Source organism: Loa loa, assembly GCF_000183805.2.
Source record: "Loa loa unplaced genomic scaffold supercont3.414, whole genome shotgun sequence".
Lineage (NCBI taxonomy): Eukaryota > Metazoa > Nematoda > Chromadorea > Rhabditida > Onchocercidae > Loa > Loa loa.
The window spans coordinates 11,905-34,299 of NW_018108594.1; the positions used below are offsets into that span (position 1 = coordinate 11,905).

At 35.6% G+C, this 22,395-nt stretch overlaps 5 protein-coding genes across 5 annotated transcripts; 1 reads left to right on the top strand and 4 right to left on the bottom strand.

The window, feature by feature from the left end:
• Positions 1 to 2,826: 2,826 nt before the first annotated feature.
• LOAG_04891 (posterior sex combs protein) lies at positions 2,827 to 7,282 on the bottom strand (the record flags this gene model as incomplete). Its single annotated transcript, XM_003140428.2, has 9 exons — positions 7,169 to 7,282; positions 6,548 to 6,780; positions 5,924 to 6,144; positions 5,455 to 5,659; positions 5,079 to 5,296; positions 4,523 to 4,777; positions 3,966 to 4,434; positions 3,616 to 3,776; positions 2,827 to 3,214 (listed from the first exon to the last, which is right to left on the bottom strand). The coding sequence occupies exons 1-9, from the start codon at positions 7,269 to 7,271 to the stop codon at positions 2,827 to 2,829; spliced, it is 2,253 nt and encodes a 750-aa protein (XP_003140476.1). The 5' UTR covers positions 7,272 to 7,282.
• A 2,647-nt stretch (positions 7,283 to 9,929) lies between these two features.
• LOAG_04892 (hypothetical protein) lies at positions 9,930 to 10,637 on the bottom strand (the record flags this gene model as incomplete). Its single annotated transcript, XM_003140429.1, has 2 exons — positions 9,930 to 9,950; positions 10,311 to 10,637. The coding sequence occupies 2 exons, from the start codon at positions 10,635 to 10,637 to the stop codon at positions 9,930 to 9,932; spliced, it is 348 nt and encodes a 115-aa protein (XP_003140477.1).
• A 698-nt stretch (positions 10,638 to 11,335) lies between these two features.
• Positions 11,336 to 13,165, bottom strand: LOAG_04893 (hypothetical protein; the record flags this gene model as incomplete). Its single annotated transcript, XM_003140430.1, has 4 exons — positions 11,336 to 11,457; positions 11,907 to 12,062; positions 12,712 to 12,947; positions 13,143 to 13,165. 4 exons carry the CDS (start codon positions 13,163 to 13,165, stop codon positions 11,336 to 11,338), a joined length of 537 nt encoding a protein of 178 aa, XP_003140478.1.
• A 1,899-nt stretch (positions 13,166 to 15,064) lies between these two features.
• On the bottom strand, positions 15,065 to 16,467 carry LOAG_04894 (hypothetical protein; the record flags this gene model as incomplete). The annotated part of the gene is made up of 4 exons (XM_003140431.1): positions 15,065 to 15,192; positions 15,363 to 15,451; positions 15,680 to 15,795; positions 16,375 to 16,467. 4 exons carry the CDS (start codon positions 16,465 to 16,467, stop codon positions 15,065 to 15,067), a joined length of 426 nt encoding a protein of 141 aa, XP_003140479.1.
• A 340-nt stretch (positions 16,468 to 16,807) lies between these two features.
• Positions 16,808 to 18,616, top strand: LOAG_04895 (hypothetical protein; the record flags this gene model as incomplete). The annotated part of the gene is made up of 4 exons (XM_003140432.1): positions 16,808 to 16,831; positions 17,390 to 17,430; positions 18,201 to 18,386; positions 18,436 to 18,616. 4 exons carry the CDS (start codon positions 16,808 to 16,810, stop codon positions 18,614 to 18,616), a joined length of 432 nt encoding a protein of 143 aa, XP_003140480.1.
• Positions 18,617 to 22,395: the final 3,779 nt, after the last annotated feature.

The following is a 22,395-nucleotide window of genomic DNA, read 5'->3' on the forward strand; positions in this document are numbered from 1 at the left end:
AAATTCGTTATGTATATGAAAGAAAAGGTGGGATACATTTTCATTACTCAATGTCATTTGATCATTTCAGAGTGATAGTAATAATAGAGATAAGAAAAGAACAACTGATAACGAGGTTGGATACTTCTCCCACTGCAGTATTTAGTAGTTTCTGAACATGCTTATAGAAAACAAATGAAATTTCTTTCATTTAAAGTTTATATCGAAATTGAAATCCATGATGTTGACATCAACAGATATCTTGTTTTCCTATTCCTTGAATGCAAATCTATTTGCATTTTCGGAAGTAACACTTTAAATGTCGCAAGCATTCGGCTGCATATGTTAAAGGTCAACATACTGAATTGTTATAAATCGTTCCTTGTGGATATTTGTTGAGTTATCAACGAATATCTCTCGTGTCTTTATTTTTAATAATTTTTTTATTTTTAATGACACTGAACATCTCAAGTGCTTGATAAGTGTTAGAAATCTGACCATCACTTAATTGTACCTATTATTATTTGAAAGGCGAATAATTCGAAGAAAACAATTGAACGTGACTGTTATCAGCTATCACTTGAAATTTGATGAGTCTGAATGGCCACAACATACTGTAATTACTCATAATATCTTTATGCAGTAAAAAGTATAACTGGATCATGCTAATTTCATCTTCCTAGTTGCAATTTTTGACAATCAACGAATCCCTATCTTCGACGCCACAGAAGAGAACCAAGAAATCAAAAGTGACTAGTATTTTTTGAAAATATAATTACTCAGGTTTTCATGGTTTAATGCATATCGTAATTTGGTGATCTATCCAAGGAAATGAAAGGAACACAAATAACTTACACTTTTATTCTCGGATTTTTTCATCCCTTACGGGCACCATTGTCATCACTGAAACTTTGATGACAGAAATGGATCTGGAAGAAATAAAACTGCGCCGAATTTCTTTCCATAATCTAAGCTATTGTGTTATCAGCAAAGCATCACAACATAAAAGCACCTAGAAGTATTTTGTAAACTGGCCGCATACATTTGCATTCAACAAAACAACGAAAAACCCGGTACTTATATACTTCTCCTCCTCCAAACACCGTACTCTAAAGCTGATACCGTAACCCAACGTATACAGAACTAGGTCTCCGCTTTCAGTTTCTTCATATTCGTAGGATTTTTCAGGTTTGGAAATGCATGAATTCCCGCCACATTACGAAATAAATTTCGAATTATTGCATTCAGTCAACTGAAGCTAGCATTGAAAGTGTAGATTTGCGCCGATGATGTGACTCGAAGTTCTTCATGTCCACTTCTACAAAAGCACACCTCTTTTGGATTCAGATTCACGAGAAAATTATTGTTTTTATTGAACCAATTTTCCCACTTCTTCAGCCAACTCCATCTAAGACTCAACGAGAAAGAAACACACGGTATAAGAATGAGAAGACGATATGAGGACACGTACACGTAGTCCAAACAGTACTGTAAACCATTTGACTTGATAATATATTTAACTTTGCGAGAATATTTTACGTGAGACGTAAACAATGTGAGGAGTACAATAAGTCTTACAGTCACCACTTGGCGCAAATGACTCCAAATCTTACAAGTATAGTGAGATTTCGAGGAAAAAAATATTTTCAATTTACGACAAGTATGAAGGAAATATTGAATATTAAATATGGTAAGGTTAAACAAGTTAACCTAATGTTTCGTGCAATGAGCTGAGATCAGAGCGAATCATGACTCATAGTTCTGCTTGATTTTTACCGGTAACAAATTCTTCCCCGTCATGACGCAACAATTTCAAATAATGTTTGATACAGCTTTTCGATTTCCGGATCTGAATTTCAGGAATCCGATACATTCGTCATGTCTAATAGAATTCATTTTTTTGCACATATTTACCAAGAATATATAATTAGAATTCTTCCAAATTTATTTGTATAACTTGCAATTATTCAATGATATCAAGCAGATAACAGTAAATTAGATTATAATGCTACATAAAACAAGTCATCATCAATGAGATAAGAGAAAATTTTTGGCTTAAAATAACAAAAAACAGGCATCAAAAGTAATGCTTCGCCTTAAAATAATACAGCAAAAGAACATTACAAACTTAACGAAATGCACTCTACAATACAGAAGTGTAACCATACACCGGATAAAAGTTTCCGCTAAAAAAAATCTAGCTTGTAAATGTAACATTTCAGGAAGAACTGGTAAACACGAAAAATGCAATGAACGAAACGTTAAGAATCATTCTTTGATCTTCTCTAATTCTGCTTATGATTTTATCTTATCTCGATTCTGTTCTATATCTTGATAGGACAAACAGCCAATAATTTGCATTCCTTAGCGCATTATGATGTATAAATAACTAAGATTTGACCTGTTCTGGGAAAAAGCTTAGTATTATTTGGAAAATGACAAGATTAGGGTAAATGACAGAAATGACCAGCGTTAGCCAGTAAAAAAGGATGATTTAAATATCAACTAAAAAAAGACAAACTTATTTACACATTTCTGTACAGTAAACAGTAACACACAGCACAGATGAAGAAGAAATGCACGAGTTGTCCAATCTTGACAGCTTGAAGTTGCAGTCAATTATATTACCACAAAATGAGCATATTAACAACATAAATTAGCTGTCTCAACTAGGAGTGAGATGAATACCCTTGCGCAAGACTGGAAGGATTCAAAAAATGATTAACTAGGTTAACGTGGAACTGAGGCAAGAACTTATAGAACATTTTTATTAACCACCAATCTATCTACTTCTCGTAATTGACCGCTTATCAATTCCACGTCGCTTAAACAAAGATGTAGGAAGGATTAACTGTGGCTCATAAAGGGTGTTATGTGAGCAGTCGGAATTGGAATCGGTGAAGCAATTTTTTGTTGCAATTTAGCAGCTGGTGAAGATGCTCTGCTGCTGCTACCGCTGCTGTTTAACAATTTATTGCTGTTACCGCCTGAATTAGTAACTGTTGGTGGAAGAGGCACTGCTGTGGGATGTTTGAGTTGCTGCTGCTGAGAACTTTTTGAAGGAACATTACTGATTGGAGGACTATGTGTTGATGCAAGTTGATTAGATGACGAACACGACGATGGTGAACCATTGTTGTGAGAGGGAAGAGGTGGAGTAGTGGTACCAGTAAGTCCGGGAATTGGAGGTGGTTGCATATGCAGGTGATGCATGAAATTTGCCAAAGCTGGATTCCTGCAAACAAATTTACATTCAAAATATTCCTTTAATTATTTTTCATGAAGCAGCAAATGATTTTACACTTTTCCATCCTTGTTGTGAATAAATAAATTAATAATTTATTATTTAATTAGCTAAGAAGAAATGCATATCCTGACGCAGTCGTCTTACGTTTGATTCTATCAAAAAGCAAAGCACCTATATAAAAAGCTTTTGCAACATTAGTACCACTAATAGTTTTTTCAAAATATTCAGAATAAAATTACATTGATTTATCTACACGCAGGCGTACTTCTACTCTCGGAACAATAAAATTCCATTTTTTAGGAGGAAAGTTAATGAAATGCACTACAGTCTATATCTAACTATGTGAGTTCTCTACTCGCTATGATTTAAAAAAAAAGGTCGAAAAATACCTTAAATAAGGAGTAGTTTCAGGCACAATGGGCATACCCCGTCCAGAAAGAATATGTTTAATTGGTTGTGCAGCAATTTTTGGATCCATAAATAGTGGTGGTTGCATGTGTAACGGTGGACTGAACCCAACGTGCTTTCCGTCTAGAGGAAAAGAGGAAAGCTGCAAATAAATTATGAAATTTACCATGAAATACAAAATCGCTGCTTATTTTGTGCTAGAAAAAAGTCATTTATGCCACGGAATAAATTCATCGACAAATTATCGAGTTAAGAAAAAAAGTGACCTGAGACTAAAAAACCTTCATAACAAGAATTAAGAAACAAAAGAGGAACGATTACAATTATACACCTTATTTCCCATTCCGTTTAAGCCATAACTTTTCACTAAAGCCTCATAATTAGTTTTCATCTCCAGTGGACGCGGCTGTATTGGTCTTGGATGACTGATTGTTGTTGTTGTTGTTGCCGTTGTACTTGTCGGAGTAGAAATAGTAGTAATCACTGTGGTATTTTCTGTGATTTTCGAAATTGTATGTAATTTACTAAAAGTTTTCTCCTTGGTTGTAACATTTTCAGTTTTCACACTGGATGAACTCGATTCTGTCTTGATACCATCAGTGGATATTAACTTCCCAGACTGCAAACTACAGTTGGTATTTCCAGTTTTATTACTTGAATCTACAGACTTATCGTTCGACACAAGTTGAGATGACGATTCAGTAGCACCAGAAGACGCTGCTTTTGGTAATGTCTTTGCCCTGGATCCCTTAGAAATCTTTGCCGAACGACTTGGAGAAGAATCAATAATTTGTTGTAATCTGAAAAATAAATTCAGTGTAAAATATAAAAGAGAGTAAAAATCAAGTAAAAAATTGTAATGTTATATTAAAATTGTAAAAAATGTACTTGTTATCAAAAGATGTTGGCATTAGCTTCGCTTGCTTTGTAGCTGGCGTATCTTCATGAGATGGTGTTTTTGTAGAGGTTTTTTCAGTAGATTTTGTACGCCCACTGCTGCTGGATTTCTTGCCTAAACCTGTGTTCTCAAGCCGCACTAACGGAGGAGGTCCTTTTGCGAGTGGTGAGACACCGGTCATGCGCTGCACAGGAATTGGAGATCCAACTTGTTTCTTTGTTGGTGCGGTAGACTTCCTCTTTTTCCTGTTAAAAAAATCTAAGTAAAACGAAAAAATGAGAATGCCTTATTGCATACATGAAGAAACTGCCGAAACAAAGGAAACTCTTGAATTGAAATTCATCACTCCCTATTATTATCACTTCACTAAACCCTAGATGGAAGATAAATTTCAATTAGAACATTGTTACACACTTAAAGTGGTCTTCCAAAAAACACCATAACAATCTTCTCACTGCGATTACATTTCACCATTAATTCATAATAGGAGACTTATCCCAATTATAGAATTGCATTTTAAAGTCGAGTGACCAGAAAGCATTTCACCTGGGTGGTGGATGCACCTCAGTGGTGATGATAGGTTGGTGATTCGGTCCACCTTCCATCATTGAAGTATTTAGTGAAACAGTTAATGCTGGCAACTGTACAGGAGTTTCAATTGCAGCTGTGACTGCAGCATTTCCTTGTGAAAGGGGTTCTTCAGCAACCAGTTCCGGCATGAATTCCATATCTAACACTGGTGGCTTTTCTTCTTCGAGATGTCGCTGGACATATAATAATTACAAAGTTAATAAGGACAGAAAAGTGAAATAAAAAAATCCAGAACAAATTTGTGAGAACAAAAATTGAGATCAACGGTACTGAAAAATGATATAATTGAATTGATAAAATCTAAGTCTAGAAACACTTTGCACGCACTCACCTGTAAGGTAAAAAGAACTTTCATTGGTCCCAGACGTCGCCATGAAAACATATAAGCAATATCCTGTAGTGTGCATTGATCATCCAACATCACATTGCAGTCACTGTCAACAAAAAATAATCGATAAGTATCGGAAACCTCCAACTTCGCCTCCAGTAATTTCCGCAATGCACTAATTCTTGTCGATGCTTGACAACGAAAATATCTGGAAAACTTGAACTATACCTTCGAAAACTAATAAACTACACGACATGATTAGTGCTTCAAATCACAGAAAGCAATGACTGCTAAGGACAGTAACAGCTGCCTCCTCTTTTTTGAAAATAAAAGGAGATGGCAAAATTTTGAAGAAAAAGTTGGAAAGGAAAAAACATCAAGGAAAGAGGTAAGGTCTCACGAGTCTAAAATTTAAACTCCCCAGTATTCATTTTGAAATGAATTAAGAAAGACACCGAGAAAATATGAATACCTTCTGAATGTGGTCAACATTGCTTCCTGCTTCTCTAAACGATCAGCTTCTGCAACTGTTGACGGCTTGTTGTCATCGAGCAATCTTGACGCATTTACTGCTTCCTTATCATTATTATCTTCACCGGTGTCATTATCTGATATACCCGGTGATATATATTCTAAGCATAATGAAACCATCTCATTTGGAGCACACAGTTCTGACGCGAGTTGCATAAGCTTCTAAAATTTGCAGAATTATTTAGCGAATCGTGTCCTACTTTCACTTCATAATAAATTGCGGAAGGAAAAAAAAGTAAATAAAATGCAGAAGTTCCTCAGCAAAAATTTGCCAGTGTTCTTTTTAAGGAGTGTTCAGTAACTTTTCAACTCTTCTACATCGGAAGTGAAGTTAACAAAATCATGGCATGGGACTGCAGCGCACCGAACCGTAATACACATGATATAACTTAGAAGCACAATGGATTTCGCAAATGTGAGGAATCACAAAGACTATAAGACATACCAAAGCTGCCAGCTCCATAATAAATTGCAGATCTATTTGTCAAACTTCAATTTCGCAAACTTTGATACACTAGGGGAGAGAAGCGTGAAATCTATCCAAGCATACAATCCCAAAAATTACCTTATCAAGAATTGTTGCTTTCTCATCCGGTGAAACGATTCGCTTCTTGAGAAATTCACCACGTTGAAGCAGCTCTTGCCAGTAAACTTCTGGCACCATTTTGTAGACCAGTTTTTGCAGCGTGTCATCACGCACGAAAGCCTCAGAAAGATCTCTACCGAATGATGCGGCACACTTTGTACAATGATACACTTCAGCTTTCTCGATGTTACCTAACAAACAAGCTCGACAATCTGAAATTATATAGCAGATTGATAGATTTGGACAGCGTATTATACAAAGAGAATTTTCAAATTACATTTTATTAATATCGAAGATCAAAATAACTCGGCATTTTAATAGAAAGTATAACATTCCGACCAACAATTATAGTATATTTTTTGATTTTAATTTGAAGTTAATGTGTTGAGTCATTAGAACATATTACATTAAATGAAAGTTAAAACCGTGCAGTAGCACATCTTATCAACAAAGAGTTAGAGCCAAATGAATTATTTTTTAGTTCTGAGAGGAAAATTGGTTATGAAAGGGAGTAAAGGAAAGGGTAAAAATGAGAAAAATGAGTGGAAATAATGAAATATGAAGAGTGAAGAGAGGTCAGAGAATAAGTGACTAACTAACAGGAGTGAAGACATTCGGTAAGCGTCACTGCATCAATCAAATACGATTTGCACAACGAACAACATAAATTCTCGTTCAAATCTGCTCCATGGATGTCTTTCATAACTGAAAATTAATTAACAAATGAACAATTAAGCACATCTTCAAATGATTTCACATTAGCATAGCGATATAGTATTATGATAGATTATGATACAATGATAGATATAGTATCATTGTATAACAAAATTTGAGATCATAAAACGAACACTTGCTTATCAATAAATCATATTCTATTAAAAAGTACTAAGAAAATTTGGGAAAGAGACAATGGAGAATGGAATGAAAGTAGAAAATTAACAAATAACTAATTCTCTAAGAAGTCTGCGAAATTATCAAATAATTTCTTTTCCAGAATATATTCAATCATGTCTATTTCGTAAAATTCGATAAAATTTTTGTATCGCTGCAGAATAAGAACATCTAATATGACACCCCTGATGAAAGCCACAGTAAGTTAAATAAATGAGTATTTCAGCCTTCGACTGACTTACCATTAATAGAATTCTACCATTACCTTTTTTGTATGAAACTTGAACGTCATCTTCAGAGGAGACTTCACATCCCGGAATTCCATCTTCCCTTTTTGGGTCATAGTTTCCCTGTGTAGTCTATTACGCTATAAAACCTAATCATCTTTCATACAATGTGGTCATGCGACATCCATCCGGAAGCCAGTGTTAAACATTTATTTTCTTTAGATGATCTGTTTCTAAAATATACGGAAATGAACATAAGAATGGCCCGGACGAAGGCTCCAGCATCCGAACACAAATCCCAAGCCTGGAACAACAATAAAGAGACGGAAATAGAATGAGAAACTGATTCCACTCAAATATCAACAATCATATCTGAACGAAGTGAACATGTACATCGCAATCGGAGACATTGCTATAGAAAATGGTGTAAGCTTTTAAGCTTTAATGGAATTACTTCCATACTATGATGATCAAGAAAAACAAAGTAGAAGTTTCACTGACAAAGATAATACAGAACTTGGAAGATATTAAATGCCTTACTTCTTGACTTCATTGAAGGAGCTTTGTATTCCAGTGAGCTACTATGATCATAACAGATTATGAGATTGAAAAAATATTCTCGATTAGCCAACAATCATCAACTGATGACCATACGAAAACAACTTCTCAACTGGCTACCAGTTATTAACTACCAAATTAGAATTTATGCCAGTTAACCAATGATAAATAGACTTGATATCACTACACTTGGTATACAAAACGCATTTTCGTGTTGATAGCACCATACTGAGAGCCAAGCGCACTTGGCAATCTGTAATTCGAAACATTTATTCGTCAATCGATAATCGCCTTCTTAGGATACAATAAGGCTATCACAAACACTGGGATCGGAAAGGTTATTATAGGAAGGAAACTTGAAGCGGTCGTCAAGTAAGAACTCTGCAGAAAGTTTTGTTAAATACAATATTCCTCTCACCACATTGAAGCCTGTTTGACCAGTCCTTATTTCTTTTATGTGAAAATCTGGGCCAACAATTGAAACAACCTTCCATCCTTTCTTATATTTGTTATTTAAACGCAATTCAAATATAGAATGGTAGATGTAAACCGGTCCTTCATCCAGTTAAATCAAGTTTGATTAGCTAATGGTTTGGATTCAGATAAACTTATGTGTGAATGAGACAAAAATGTCTCAAATAGTGATTTACTGTAACTGAAAAGTTATTTTAATTCTACTAAGAAAATTGATGATATTGATTGTAGTAGAACTGAATGTTTTTTGCGTCATGAAAAGATTCCGTGTCTGACATAATAAATAAATACGGAAAATGTATAAACAGTCCCCAAGGGACTGAAATACTGCACTAATTATGAACCTGAATCTCCATCGTATAAGTGAAAAAAAAATTGGCGATAACGACAGGAACACTTTTCACTGTGTTTCTGATTATAAACTAACAACGATATCGACCAAAATATATCGCAGATATTTTTCAGCAACGGAAGAGAGAGGATGATGATGCTAATAAACAGAGGGTTAAATTTAAATGATTTACAAAATGCGAAATTCAACATCTACTGACGGATCGTTGACATCTCTTCAAAATTTGCAGATTCCCCATCGTTGTTTGGAAGGAACAGATGCAGAAAATGAGCACATAGCATGTAAGGGAGTGTATAATTAACACGTGTTATGAATTCTCCTGCACTAAAATCTAAAGAAAAGAAACTGCGTGTAGTCTTCGAAGCACAAACAAATTCAGTTATTAGGCTTACATAACGGATCAAACACTGAATAACCGACAAGCCTTAAACAGGCGAAATCAGAAATAATCTTAATAAAATATAATAAATGAAAAGATGGGTCAAGGAAATGAGTTAGAAATTGAACGAAATTATCATCATTCCAGTGATGAGGCAAATGTACTTTAATTAAGCAATAAATGCCTGTCCGGCATAGGTCCAAGATGTCAACTTTCAAATATCAACAAGCTATGCCTTCAGTTCGCAGTAGCCAATTAATGTCAGCAAGTTGGATTCTTATTTTAGCCGACAAAAAGCATACATTTTTGTTCGATTTGCAAACATGCTTTGATACTACTCAGTTATTACCAATTCGCAATGTAAAAAGGTGACAAACTGATACCTAACAGTATGAAATTATATAAGTGGCAACAAAAGTATTAGAAATAATGACTAAAACCGTTTTGTTGCACGGAAAACTATTTAAATGACTATTTTTCTCATTCGAGCTGATGTGATTCCTGTAATTTTGAAATGAACATAACAATTCTTGACAGTTTGTTATGATTAAGAAGACCTGAAACGTTGAAAGAATAGATCAAATGGTACTATAACTATTGCTGGATTTATTAGCCTCATTTAATTACCTCATCACTTAAACTTATCAATCTCTATTCACTTGGCCATTGATGTGCTCGCAATGCCCCTCTTCTCCCCATTTCACTTACGTAAGAGGATTCGTTCATTCATCTCTTATCGAGATAGCCGGAACTGCAAGGATATTTTGGATTGGGTATTACTGCATCGCACTATACACTCTTTCTAGCATTCCATTGACACTGCTAAATTAAGAAGACTTATGGGATGAAATTAAATATGACCTGAACTGGAGGGACAAGGGGTTGTTGCTTATAACCTAGCACTGCGCTGATGAGTAGCTGATGGGACCTGGGACTGCAGTAAAGTGTTGAAGGAAATGCTACAGGCAAACAAGAAAAGAGACGCATAATCAGTAATACATCAGCTCGCTGCCTGACCCAATGAGAAAGAAGGAGAAATGTGTTGTCATTCAGTGCAATCTGCGCTCCCCCCCCCCCCCTCTCCCCCTCCTTTCCCCTGCCCTCACGCGCCCGATGGACCCATCTCGTCCAATCTGTCCATTGTTGTTTAAGCTGTCCAGCACTTGCCTGCAAGAAATCAGACACCATTTCGAGAACAAATAACCCATACAAATAATCGTAGTGCGAAACGGCGAATCGGGATGACAACGAAAAAACACGTCACCGCCACATGAAGAGAAAGAAGACCAAAGATTTATTTCTGTTGCTTTTGGAAGGGAAACTATCACATACATGCACGCAGAACGGAGATGGATAGGAGGGAAGGAGAAGAAGCGGGGGAGCGGGGGAGGGATTGCGCCTGAATTTATTTTAACAGTGCTGTTGCAGGGGAGGATGAATGGCCATCGCGTTCTGCAGCTGCAGCAAGGAAAAGCTAGCACGTGGTGAAAGATGATGAAGATGATGGGTAAGACTGAGGGAAGCAAGGAAGACTTATGGTAAGTGGGGCGGGAGGGACGACAGACCCCAGAGGGTCAGTGTAACAGATCGGTGTGTTACGTTACCTAGTAGTACAGACACCCATGCACTCATTTTCTCCTGGGAAACACACAAGGTTGGGAGAGGGGAGGGGCGAGTCTATAGGAAAGAGTGAGAGTACAGGATGAGAGGGCCTTTTCGAAAATGAGAAATTTGTGAATATCTGTTGCGAGCGGTAAGCGGAAGGATAGAATGTATGCATAAAGATGGAAACGAAGCGTGCGTATGAAAAAAGGGCCAAGTGAGGGATAGTTTTTTTTTAATGTAGAAAGAGGGTAGGTAGCATGAAAGGAAGACACATGCCATGCCTACCCGCCCGGGTAGCTACATTCGACACTCCGATAAGTACTCCTATCCTGATTTTCCCAATCATTGGTGATTCTATTTGTTTGGCAGCAGTAAACGGCAAAAGAACGGAATGTTTCCTCTTCTGCAAAATAAGGATTTCATCCATTCAATTTCAATGACAGTGTCCACCGTATGCTTCTCTCCGGAAAATAAGTTGAAGGAAGAAGATGGTAAGCATGGCAAAGTGAATGATTTCTTGAAGAGTACAACTAACAATGAAAGAGGATTATCAGCAGTTTGTGATAGTGTTCTCATATTTAATTCTAATGTCATCTTTCAGATAAGCCCCAAAACTGCATCTCGTAAGGGACAGCCTCTAACAGCCTACAACGGATAGCCTGCAACGTATTCCCATCGGTCCACCCTAATGCAGCAGTTAGTTACATGAGATGACATCCCAATTTGTCAGTGAAAAAGAAATTTGAATTAACACAGGATTCGAAGTCTTTCGGGCCGAACTGCTCTAGGCTCGCTCACTCACTCATTCACCTGCTCATTTACCCTACTCTACCTTACCCTACGCTGCCCTACCCAACCTCGTCCATATCAAAGTGCCATGCATCACAGCAGCAGTAACAACAACAGCAGTAGCAGCAGCAGCAGCAACAACAACAACAACAACAACAACAACGCTATACCATCCCACGTCGTAGAGGCGGGGCATAGCCATACCTTTTGCTCCCTTCCCTACACTTCCAACTCGTACAACCAATCATAGCACATCTTGCTTCTTTCATACTTCCAAACTATAGTCTGCAGACAACGATACACTGTAGCTCCAATCATTGAGTCCTCCTCTATCTATCGATTGATGCTTATCTATCTCTTCATGTATGTCTCTCTGATGTGTGTGTGTATGTGTATGTATATGTATATGTTTCTATGTATGCTAAGTCTGTAGGAGAGATGAGAGCAAGTGGACACTACGTCTGTCCGTTTCGGTTAGAAATGCATGTCGGTCTGCATTTTTGATGTGTGTGTAGCACTTATGGGGCCTTATCGAGAAGGCATACTCATCACTTCATCGTCCAAAAGATGCCTGTTTCATTAGCCACACATACATACATACATATATACATATATATATATATGTGTATATACATACGCATGTACGTAACATCCACATAAACACATGAACTACATAATTAATGGACCATGTACTATGGTTTACAGTAATGTGACTTTTAGGGAGACTAAAAACAGAAGAATGTGTAAACAGCACGTAATTGATGACAACTCCAATATATGAGTTGAAATTAGAGAAGTTCAAATTCGCGAAACTTCCAGAAACAAGGGTGATGCAGGTGATGAACATGATGAACCCGAAATGGAGAACCGTTGAAACGGGCCGGTAGAGACGTTCGTGCGGGCAAAGTAGTGGGTAATCTGCGATTTCGGGTAAAGCGAGTCGAGCAAGCAATCAACGACACATTCATCCCTTTCCACCGCCCTGCCAAATGCAACCTTCGACACTGTATAGACGAGCCTGTCCTTCTATACGCGCGCATCTCTGCATGTCTGTGCCCATCTGTCAATGTAGGAAAGAGTCCGATAGTAAGTGAACGGCACTGCCTGCAATGCCTGCCCTCCATTGTTCATCTTCGACGCATGGTGACTCTCCTTCTCTAGTAGCTCTACTCTCTCGTTGAGTTCGAAAATACATTTAAATGAATTTGGGATGAGACATTTGCACAGACATAGCTGCGATAGCTGTGTGTCGTCGTTGCTAGGAAGATTTTTTTCTCTATTCCTTCTCTGTTAACCTACCCGAGACCTGGGTATCTACCCATCTAGAACATCTATCACAAACAACCCTCCTCATTCATACACATACACATATATATATATATATATATATATATATATATATACACACACACACATACTCATTGACCCATATTCTTACTCCCCCTTGCATTCATTCATTCATTTATCGGCCGAATACGGTAGTATTCAATTACCATTAGCGCTAACTTTTACTCTGTGTAACAATAATTAGCAGTGTCTCTATTTGACAACAGAATTAAAGCAAGAAAGTAAGAAGTATGGAAGAAAGCAAATCTGCATGTTGACAGCACTTTCTGCGACAAGGAGAGTGGTAAGGGATGCACGTCAGCGAATGTTTAGTTAATAGCGCAAATGAGCGTGAAGCATTGCTGAACTAATCATTTTAACAACCTACCAATGATTGTCCCTTTCTGATGTATCTGTCAACATGACCTTTCGGCATTGACATTTTGGAAATGGTGACATTTCGGGTTTACATGACAAGTTATTTTCAAGTTGATCAACTAACTAGTTATTATTTTTTATTAAAAAGTTGTAGGGAAAGAATTTGCCCAAGCCGAAGCACATTTCATCTTAACCATTTGTTGCAGATAGATCGGATAATTGATTCGTCAGCACTTACATCGAACCATAATTTCTGTTCGAGTATTATCACTCGGGATACAGTCGGAATGAATACACCAATTGTTGTTAGTGTTATATCGTAAAAGTGACTGTCCTTAAAATATTGCTTTACTTTGAGATCGATGAAACAAGTTAAGTACTGAATTATTAACTAAGGAAATATTGACACAACTGAAGTATCTGTGCCGTCCACAGATCTTTATCAGCAGTGAACTTTCACCTCGTCACAAAATAACATGTCATTCATCAACTCTGAAAATAGCTTAACGAGCGATTTTTCTGCTGCTTTGAAAATAAAGTTTCCGAAGATTTTCCGGTTGATTATGGAATGTATATTATTTTTACAACTTTTACTTGGCATTACACCTTATATCGTCACAAAAAACGCAGGAATTCATTTACTAATTGGATGCTGATAATTATTAAGGAAAAGAAATTTGCTATTTCGTCTCCTTTTAGAATTGGATAAAAAGTTTGCCTTCAAAACTTTTATCTTACGGTATTTGATGATGCTTCTAAAATGCTTCCAAAACTGATGGATACAATTTTGAAGCATAATATTGCTGTCCACTAACAAAAAGACCTGCTCACAAACTTCAGCAGAGAGGAAAATAAGTTTTTTCAAACTGATTTCAGTGTACCTAACCAATGAAGACTTGATGAAATGATTCTATGTCCAATCATTTATAAGTATTTCCATTTTGCGGTAAACCACCCGCCTGAATCAGAAAATCATGCGAAAACACTAACAAAATTGTTATTTCGTGAAATTCGAGAAAATGGGAAGAAAAAGTAGTGTATAATTGGTACGATGAATTTCATCGTTTCCTGATACAAAAACGGATGGATCTAAAAGTAAAGTGCGAAATCGAGTATGTTAGATATTTTTTTTCAAGCATTTAGAATATTTTACTGTTTAATAATCCACAAATGACAGGAATTACGTTCCTTCGGTTGTAATATCCAAAAAGAAACATATTCTAAGATTCGATTAACACTGGCTTTTAAGATTTCTTCCTCTTTCAAAAAAAAAAAAACTAGAATTGAAACTGTGAACTGAATTTGTCGCACAAATCAGTGTAAAGTTAAATTATAATAACATGTTAGATTAGATGAAAATGAAAACTGGTGCAAAATATTTGTATATTTTTTTGCTTTCATTTATATATTTCTGAAACCTTTTCTGAAGTTTTTTCATACAGTTTCCATTTTTCATTTTCTTTCCTCTCGTTTTCTTTTTTTCGGAATCGATAAAATATGATATGAGTGATATTGATTTAGTTTAATGGTGTGATTCGATTATGAAGAAAAAATGGCTTTATCCCGAGTTCATGTAAATCGTTTTTGGATTCAGTGAGAATTGAGTATTCTCGTTTCAAATGTAGGCCTGCATAAGCCCCAACTCCTGATAATGATTAAAAGTAAGTAAATTAAACAGCTGTCAGTATAAACTTCCAAACAAATTAATATCTTGTCCGGATAGTCCTAACTATTAATATTGTAACCAGCAGATAAATTTAAAAAATTTTAATTGACAACTTACATCGTGAACTGTCAAGCAGGTTGAATATATACCCTTATCTGATGCAATATCTTCCCAAGGAAATGATTCAATTAGCATGCTAATAAAGTTGGTATTTGATACTTCCACATCCTCAAAACCTCTGAGACAATCACAAAGATGGGAACCATTTGTTACTTTTATGTAATTTTTCACATTATCATTGATTAGTTGTGCGTGAGTAATTAACAGGGATATAAAAAAGTTACCAAACATCTGTCTCATGTAGTTTTCAATTATAATCTCAAGTCTTCTCATTTCTCAATCCGAAAATTCGGAACCACCACTTCGGTATTTGAAAAAATCCAAAATTCAGCATCATCTATTTTACCTCTGCTCCTGTTTTACCCAAAAAATGCTCCAAAACATCATTTCACAATGAACTATTTGTCGGCTTACTGTAATTTGCTGGTACGATAACTTCAAATTCTCACTTTCCAGATAATCCTGCAAAGCTGTATAATCTAACGTTTGGAAAAGATACTTGAAAAATTGCACCTTTATGACAAGCAAATCTAGTTTTGCCAAAAACAAAATTGTATATATGCGATTTATTTACAACTACCATATCCATCGTATTCTATATAGTTACTTGGAAATAAGGTATGAAAAAATTAGTTATTCTCGACTAGATCTAAAGATTGCTTCTACCATACTGTTTTTTCAACCTGGTTTTGATAGCTGATGAATGACATTTCAATTTGAACTTGTGATGAAATGTCGAAAGTTTCCGGACTAATTACTTGAAATGTGAACGACGTTTAACTTCAGTTAACTTCTATTGAAGTCTCGTTGAAATTGGTCATAATATTAAAAAAAGAAAGCTAAAAAAAGTTGGCAAATTTAGGATTCGTATTAACGAAGAGAAACCTATTGTCAATTAATTGTTGAAAACGTCCGCTTCTCTAAAAAAAAAAAAAAAAAATGGTAGGAAATCAGCTGTAAACAAACTTTGCTTGAATACATCAATAGGTACGAAGTATATTGGCTGTACTAGACTATATGTTACTTGTTCAATTTACTTACCAATGGCTGTTTAAGCAAGAAGCATGCACGGAATGTATATATTCCACTGCGTACTTCAAAACCTTCACGTTTTGAAACGTTAAATTGGGACATTTCGACGGGTTTCATAGTCTTTAATTGTTGGTTCTAGCATTAAGCCAATACTATTAGAAGATTGTCTGCACGGAATTAAGGATGCAATCTGCGTGCCAATGTGCAGCGTGTGCTTGTCACTTGTACGAATTGTGCATCAAACATGTGAACGTGATTGTCTGTGTCTGTAACCATCCATTGTGTTACTGGACATAAAGCTAGAGGAAAGAGGGTGTAGCCAGTCGGGCGCTTCTTGTCCACTGGTTTGTTTGCTCATCTGTTAATGGTCTATGTCCACAAATAAGCTCTAACCATTGCATTTTACTCAGTTGGATGCTTATCATTAAAATTAGCCATAGAAATGGTCTCTTCTACAGCTGTCGAGGTGTCAATGCAGTTTTATTCAAGCAACTAACAATTGATTGCGTGGTTAATTACCGCCTTCCTTGCCATTATGTTAATTATCTTTACAGTAATGGAGATAGGAATGAATCAGTACCAAGTTGGGAAGACCATCTCCTGTCTCATTTTCCTGCGCTTATATGTCATCATCTCACTGCGAACATCGCTCCTTTTGCATTTCACTTTTTTTTTGTTAACTCTTTGCAGTAATATTTCTGAAAAAATCTCTTTCCATCAATTTTGCGCACTTTGAATATCAATGGTTTCATTGATAAAAATTACTTCTCAATTCACTGCAATATTCCACTCTCTTTCTATTCTATTTCCCCTTACATCACTCATTTATGCCTTATTTATCTATTTCATTCCACTCCATAATACTTCATTGTTTTCTACCTCTTCTCTTTTTTCTCTCTTGTGCTCTTCCTTCCACTCGATTTCATTATATCGTATCTCAAGTGTTTTAACATGAGATGAGTGGATGACCAACAACCATAAAAGATTTGACCTCAAGACATAATTACGACTTGAATAACTTTAGGTAGAAGTCATCAACGGTACTGATCTGAATGTGGAAAACCGGTTACTGCTTTCAGAGACGCACAGCGCATACGCCATGCATGATTTTCACCAGACCCTTCTCCCTTTATTACTATTTAATTAATTAACTAACTTCATAATTGGCAGAATAAATTCAGGGAAAGATTTTCACATGCTACATTCCCTACCATCCACTTGCAACTTTGCCAGAGACCTTAATGACTGCTGAAAGAAAGGTCATTTACAATTCGTATCACAGAGTTAGTGATAAATGTCAGCGAAGGGATTCCAAATTACAATACTTTTTCAAGTACATTTGAACAGTGAAAAATTAGTAGTTGCGGGAAAAACCTAAATTGTTAATGGGACGATAAATTCATCCTTGGCACATTTTTTAAAATATGATGAATGATTGTCTCTAGGTGACTGACATTACATTTGTTTGTGAAAAGGAAGTCAGTACTTCGTCTAGCCATCCATAATTATTATCAAGCCAATCCTGCATCAGATCAATCTTGAAGATACATACTACCACTCTAAATTTTCATTTCATCATGCATTTTCAGGGTTGAAAGATGTAATGCTAAAATAAATTTCATTCCAAAGTCTGTAAACTGATCAATTCAGTGAGTGTTTCTAACAAAGTAACACATAAGGACTTTTGCTAAGCCTTCCCGTCTCATCTCCAACAGTTCAGAGAGCCACTCAGTGATCGCCTCGACGAAGTCCTTCAGTTCGACATGTACTGCAAGCTGTCCTCATCAACTGCTTGCAATAATGAAGGAGAGCGACTCTCTAAGTGCTACTTGCAGGCAGTTGACACAGAGGGGCGGCTTACTACCATTACTACTACTGCTACTGCTACTTACTACTACTGCTGCTACTGCTGCTGCAATTACAACCGCACTGCATGCCTACATGCAATCGTTCACTGCCTTACAACGCTCTGTCATCTCCGTCTGCACTACTCCACACCTCTGCCAATCATCGATACATTTGTATACATATATAAATGCATATTTATAACCAAGTCTGACACACATATAGATACACAGACATAGACACACACACTCACACGGAAGAGATGGCAGTCAAAGCGGTTGACGAAGACGATGATGATAGGACGAGAGAAAAGGGCGCTCTGCAGTGCGACATATTCACCGACGATTCAAAGAGTGACGACAATATTGCTGGGGACTTTTTCTTTATTATGTTTAAGAACACATAAGTGAAGGAGAGAAAACGTGAAAACTCTCGCTGCATGCATCTGCAAAACCATTCACGTGCTATCTCAAGCAAAAAACTGTATCAAATAATCAAACCGATCATCGGGATAGAACTTCAAGAAGATAACTGCAAACAAATAGCTGAATGAAGTAGTGAACAGTGAAAGACCGGAGAATGATCTCTTCTAAAGCCCAAGCTTAACTAACAGGGATAGATCAGTCAAGATTACCATGGATCCGTCTTCTGCTCAATGAACCAAAACAACAATTATTGTATGAATTCCTTTTGCTTCAAACATTCTAATACACAACGGAGTTTAATAAATTCAGGGATGAAGTTTACTAAAGCCTGAAATAAAAGTAAAATGAGAACGGAATGCTCTCTTTCACAATCATTGATTTTTCCCATTATACATTTTGTTTTTGTTTTGTTTTTTTTCTTTTTACATTGTTGTACTCTTTTTCATTATTCTCTTAGAACATTTGTTGCAACTTTTCTCAAACATTTCCCAACTTTGTTTATAATTATCCTGAATGATAACGTTGATAATGTTATGAATGTAACATTCATAACTCTAAGTCAAATTTCAAACATAAATATCTCAAATAAATTGTTCCATTTCTTTTTTTTCTCCTCATAGATACTATAAAACACATATGATTCTTCCTTTTCTTATATTTACAATAATTAATTTATCTACAAATGAATGCTGAAATTCAATATCATACTGTTTCCACGAATTTTACATCAACGTCTGTTAGACAGAGAAGCTAATAATTGCATATGGTCGAATCACGTCACCAAGCCCATGCTGAACACTGCTGTGCAGGCAGTAGTACCAGTAGATTTAAAAATAATCCACGGATGGATAAGTTTCATTCATGTCGAACTGCTATCATCATAGAACACGCTTCATTTAATAATTACATATCATAGTTGAAGATGAATAGATGTAGCAGTTAATGAATGCACAATTAAATAACCATCGGATTATTCGGCAATAGAAATGATGAAATTACAGCATCTCTATAGCATTCAAAATGAGAAAGACAAGGAGAAAAAAAGTGGTAGCAATTTTGTGATCGTTTTAAAATGGCTGGCGCCGAAATGTTTTGACAAATAAAAGTAGCATTGAATAAATGGCTGCTATATCACAACCATTCACTTAATGTGTGCTGTAAACTACTGCTCGATTATTTTTGTTGGTACTGGGAGTAGTTTTTTTGACAAAATTCAGATAATAAATTTAGTGCAGAAATAATTTGAAATTAATAGCGATAATTGACGTAACACAAGAAGTATATCAATTTATTTACTACTCATGGTACCAGAACGTACGTGAATCATTTCACATATGCTGCTGAATTCGACGAAATGATACAAGATATTTGTTACAAAATTCAATCTATTATCAACATTGTTTGCCAAAACATTCAACGTGATAACAGTCGGAAGAAATTTATGGCGCATTATTATTCATTGGCGTAAGCTTTCCGCTTACCAACCGTAATTTAGAAAAGCCTTTAAAAAAACGAGTGCTCACTTAAGGAAAAAACTGTGTGCAAGAGATATACTTAAATCTTCACTGTTAAGTCCTATTTCAAGAGTTGAAGTCTTATTTCGAAATATGTCTTTCGGAATAAAAAAACCTAGAAATTTTTCGACCAATAATTCATGAAAGAAAAATGCCATCATATGAACGATTATCGTTTTAAAACGAAAATCCTGAAATGAAGTGTTAGATAATGAATTTCGAAAATAATGAAACTGGCATATATTTCGTTGGCTCACTACGACAAAAATACCATAGCTAAACGAACAGATCAGATTTGTTTTATTATTTTCATTACTGAATCGTCAAATGTGAAAGTGGAAGTACCTGCATTATTTGCATGCAAATCTTTCTTAACACTTTCGAACCCAATTTTGTCTGGTACTTTCGAGTCCCATCTTGTCTGGCACTTTAGAGTCGGAACAAAAGTGTATAACATGTGCGAGATAGAACTACGATGTTCATTTTCAATTAAAATTAAAAACTTTACTGAATTTTCAAATGGTATTATAAGGATTGTAATTTGAAAGAGATGCTTCATAATTACTTCTTGTGACTGAATAAGTAATGCAATTTAATAGTGGCGATGTTAACTGTTCATCCTATGTTATTTGCTCGTTTGCAACCATGTGAATCATCCCACTGTTCTTAAGCGTAGCAGCGACGAGATGTCTATGACACGGATAAACCTGGATATGGATAAGTACAATCTAGGAAGAAGAGATAGCAAGGCTATATCGCTCAGAACAATCAAGGATGCTAGGATAAGATGAAATTTTTGCATAGCATCCTTTGCTATCCTTCTTGTCATATTGTTCCGATTCTTGAGAAGTAGTGAAAAACAATTTTAATTTTGGAGAATATAATCAAAGAAAAAGTGATTAAAAAACTTCAAGAATAAAATGGAAGGATAGCTTCTTTAAATTCAAAAATAGAATTATAAGACTGTTAAGCGTGCTTTAATTTTATTTTGAAGTAAATCGTAAATGTCCCATGACTTTTTTAATACCAATAATGCCAAATTATTTAAAAACATTGGTAGTTTTTTTTTTTTGAATTTACGATGACCAGTCCAAGGACAGTCAATTAATCTTTCCATGCTTGCTTCCAATATAGTGTTTCATAACAGATAAGTAATTAGTATATCACATGATATGATCTAATCCAATCTGATCTAACTTGATCTAATTTGATTTGGTCTCATTTAGTCTGATGTGATTTGATACATAAATAGATAATACTTTCTTTATGTGAATGTGTAATGTGTCTGAATGTGCTCAGTAATCATTCATAACGACAGATACGTTCGCTGCATAGACGTGCAGACACAAACAGACACCACTCACACACATATATATATATATATATATATATATATGCACGCACACGCAGAGTCTTTCCACTATAATCCTTTAAATGTGAAGTTGAAGATTTGTCACAGTACATTAGAATCATTATGGAAATAAAGTACTGGTTTAGCTTCTCTGAGTAGTGGAAAAGGATCACATCTCATCTCAGTGTCTTAGGAAGGAACCGCGCAAAAGCGGGACATATCCACCAAATACTTGAAGTCCTTTTACCAGAATCCATTTATTGACGAATAGATTTGAAAACCGGTACTTGAGAGTTTTTCAGAATTTTGGTAGTACCAAAAGAAGAAACCAGGGAATTCGGGAATCACAAATAAATAATTTCAACACACATACTAAACTCTTAGTATTACTAACAAATATTTAGGTCAACTGTGCACTCATACTGTCTTTCCCTTCCAACAATTCAAATTTCTATTTTTAACATATAATTTCCTTATTTTTTAGTATTGAATTAAATTTTGAAAAGACACAATATTTGAATAATTTAAAAGCGCATTATCAGCAATGCGAATGAGAATGAATAGCTAATGGCAATGAGTTCATGTTGGAATATGGATACTGTATCTTATTAATTCCCCTTTCCTTTTTAATTCATAATTAGCTTTTTTCTCTCTTTTCCATCCTGATAATTTCTTGATAGAATCATGCCGAATGACTCGTAATTATAAATAATAAAATTAGTGGTAATGTAATGACAAGAAATATCGTTCATCAGAATAAAATTGTTCTCTTGCGCTTAACGAGTTTTTGTATTGGAAAGCCAAAACCGCCGGTATTACTTTATCGTTTGATTTCGGTGCTGTATTCCGCCGAACTTCTATTTATCCCACTGTTTCTGTAAATGCTCGTGCAATG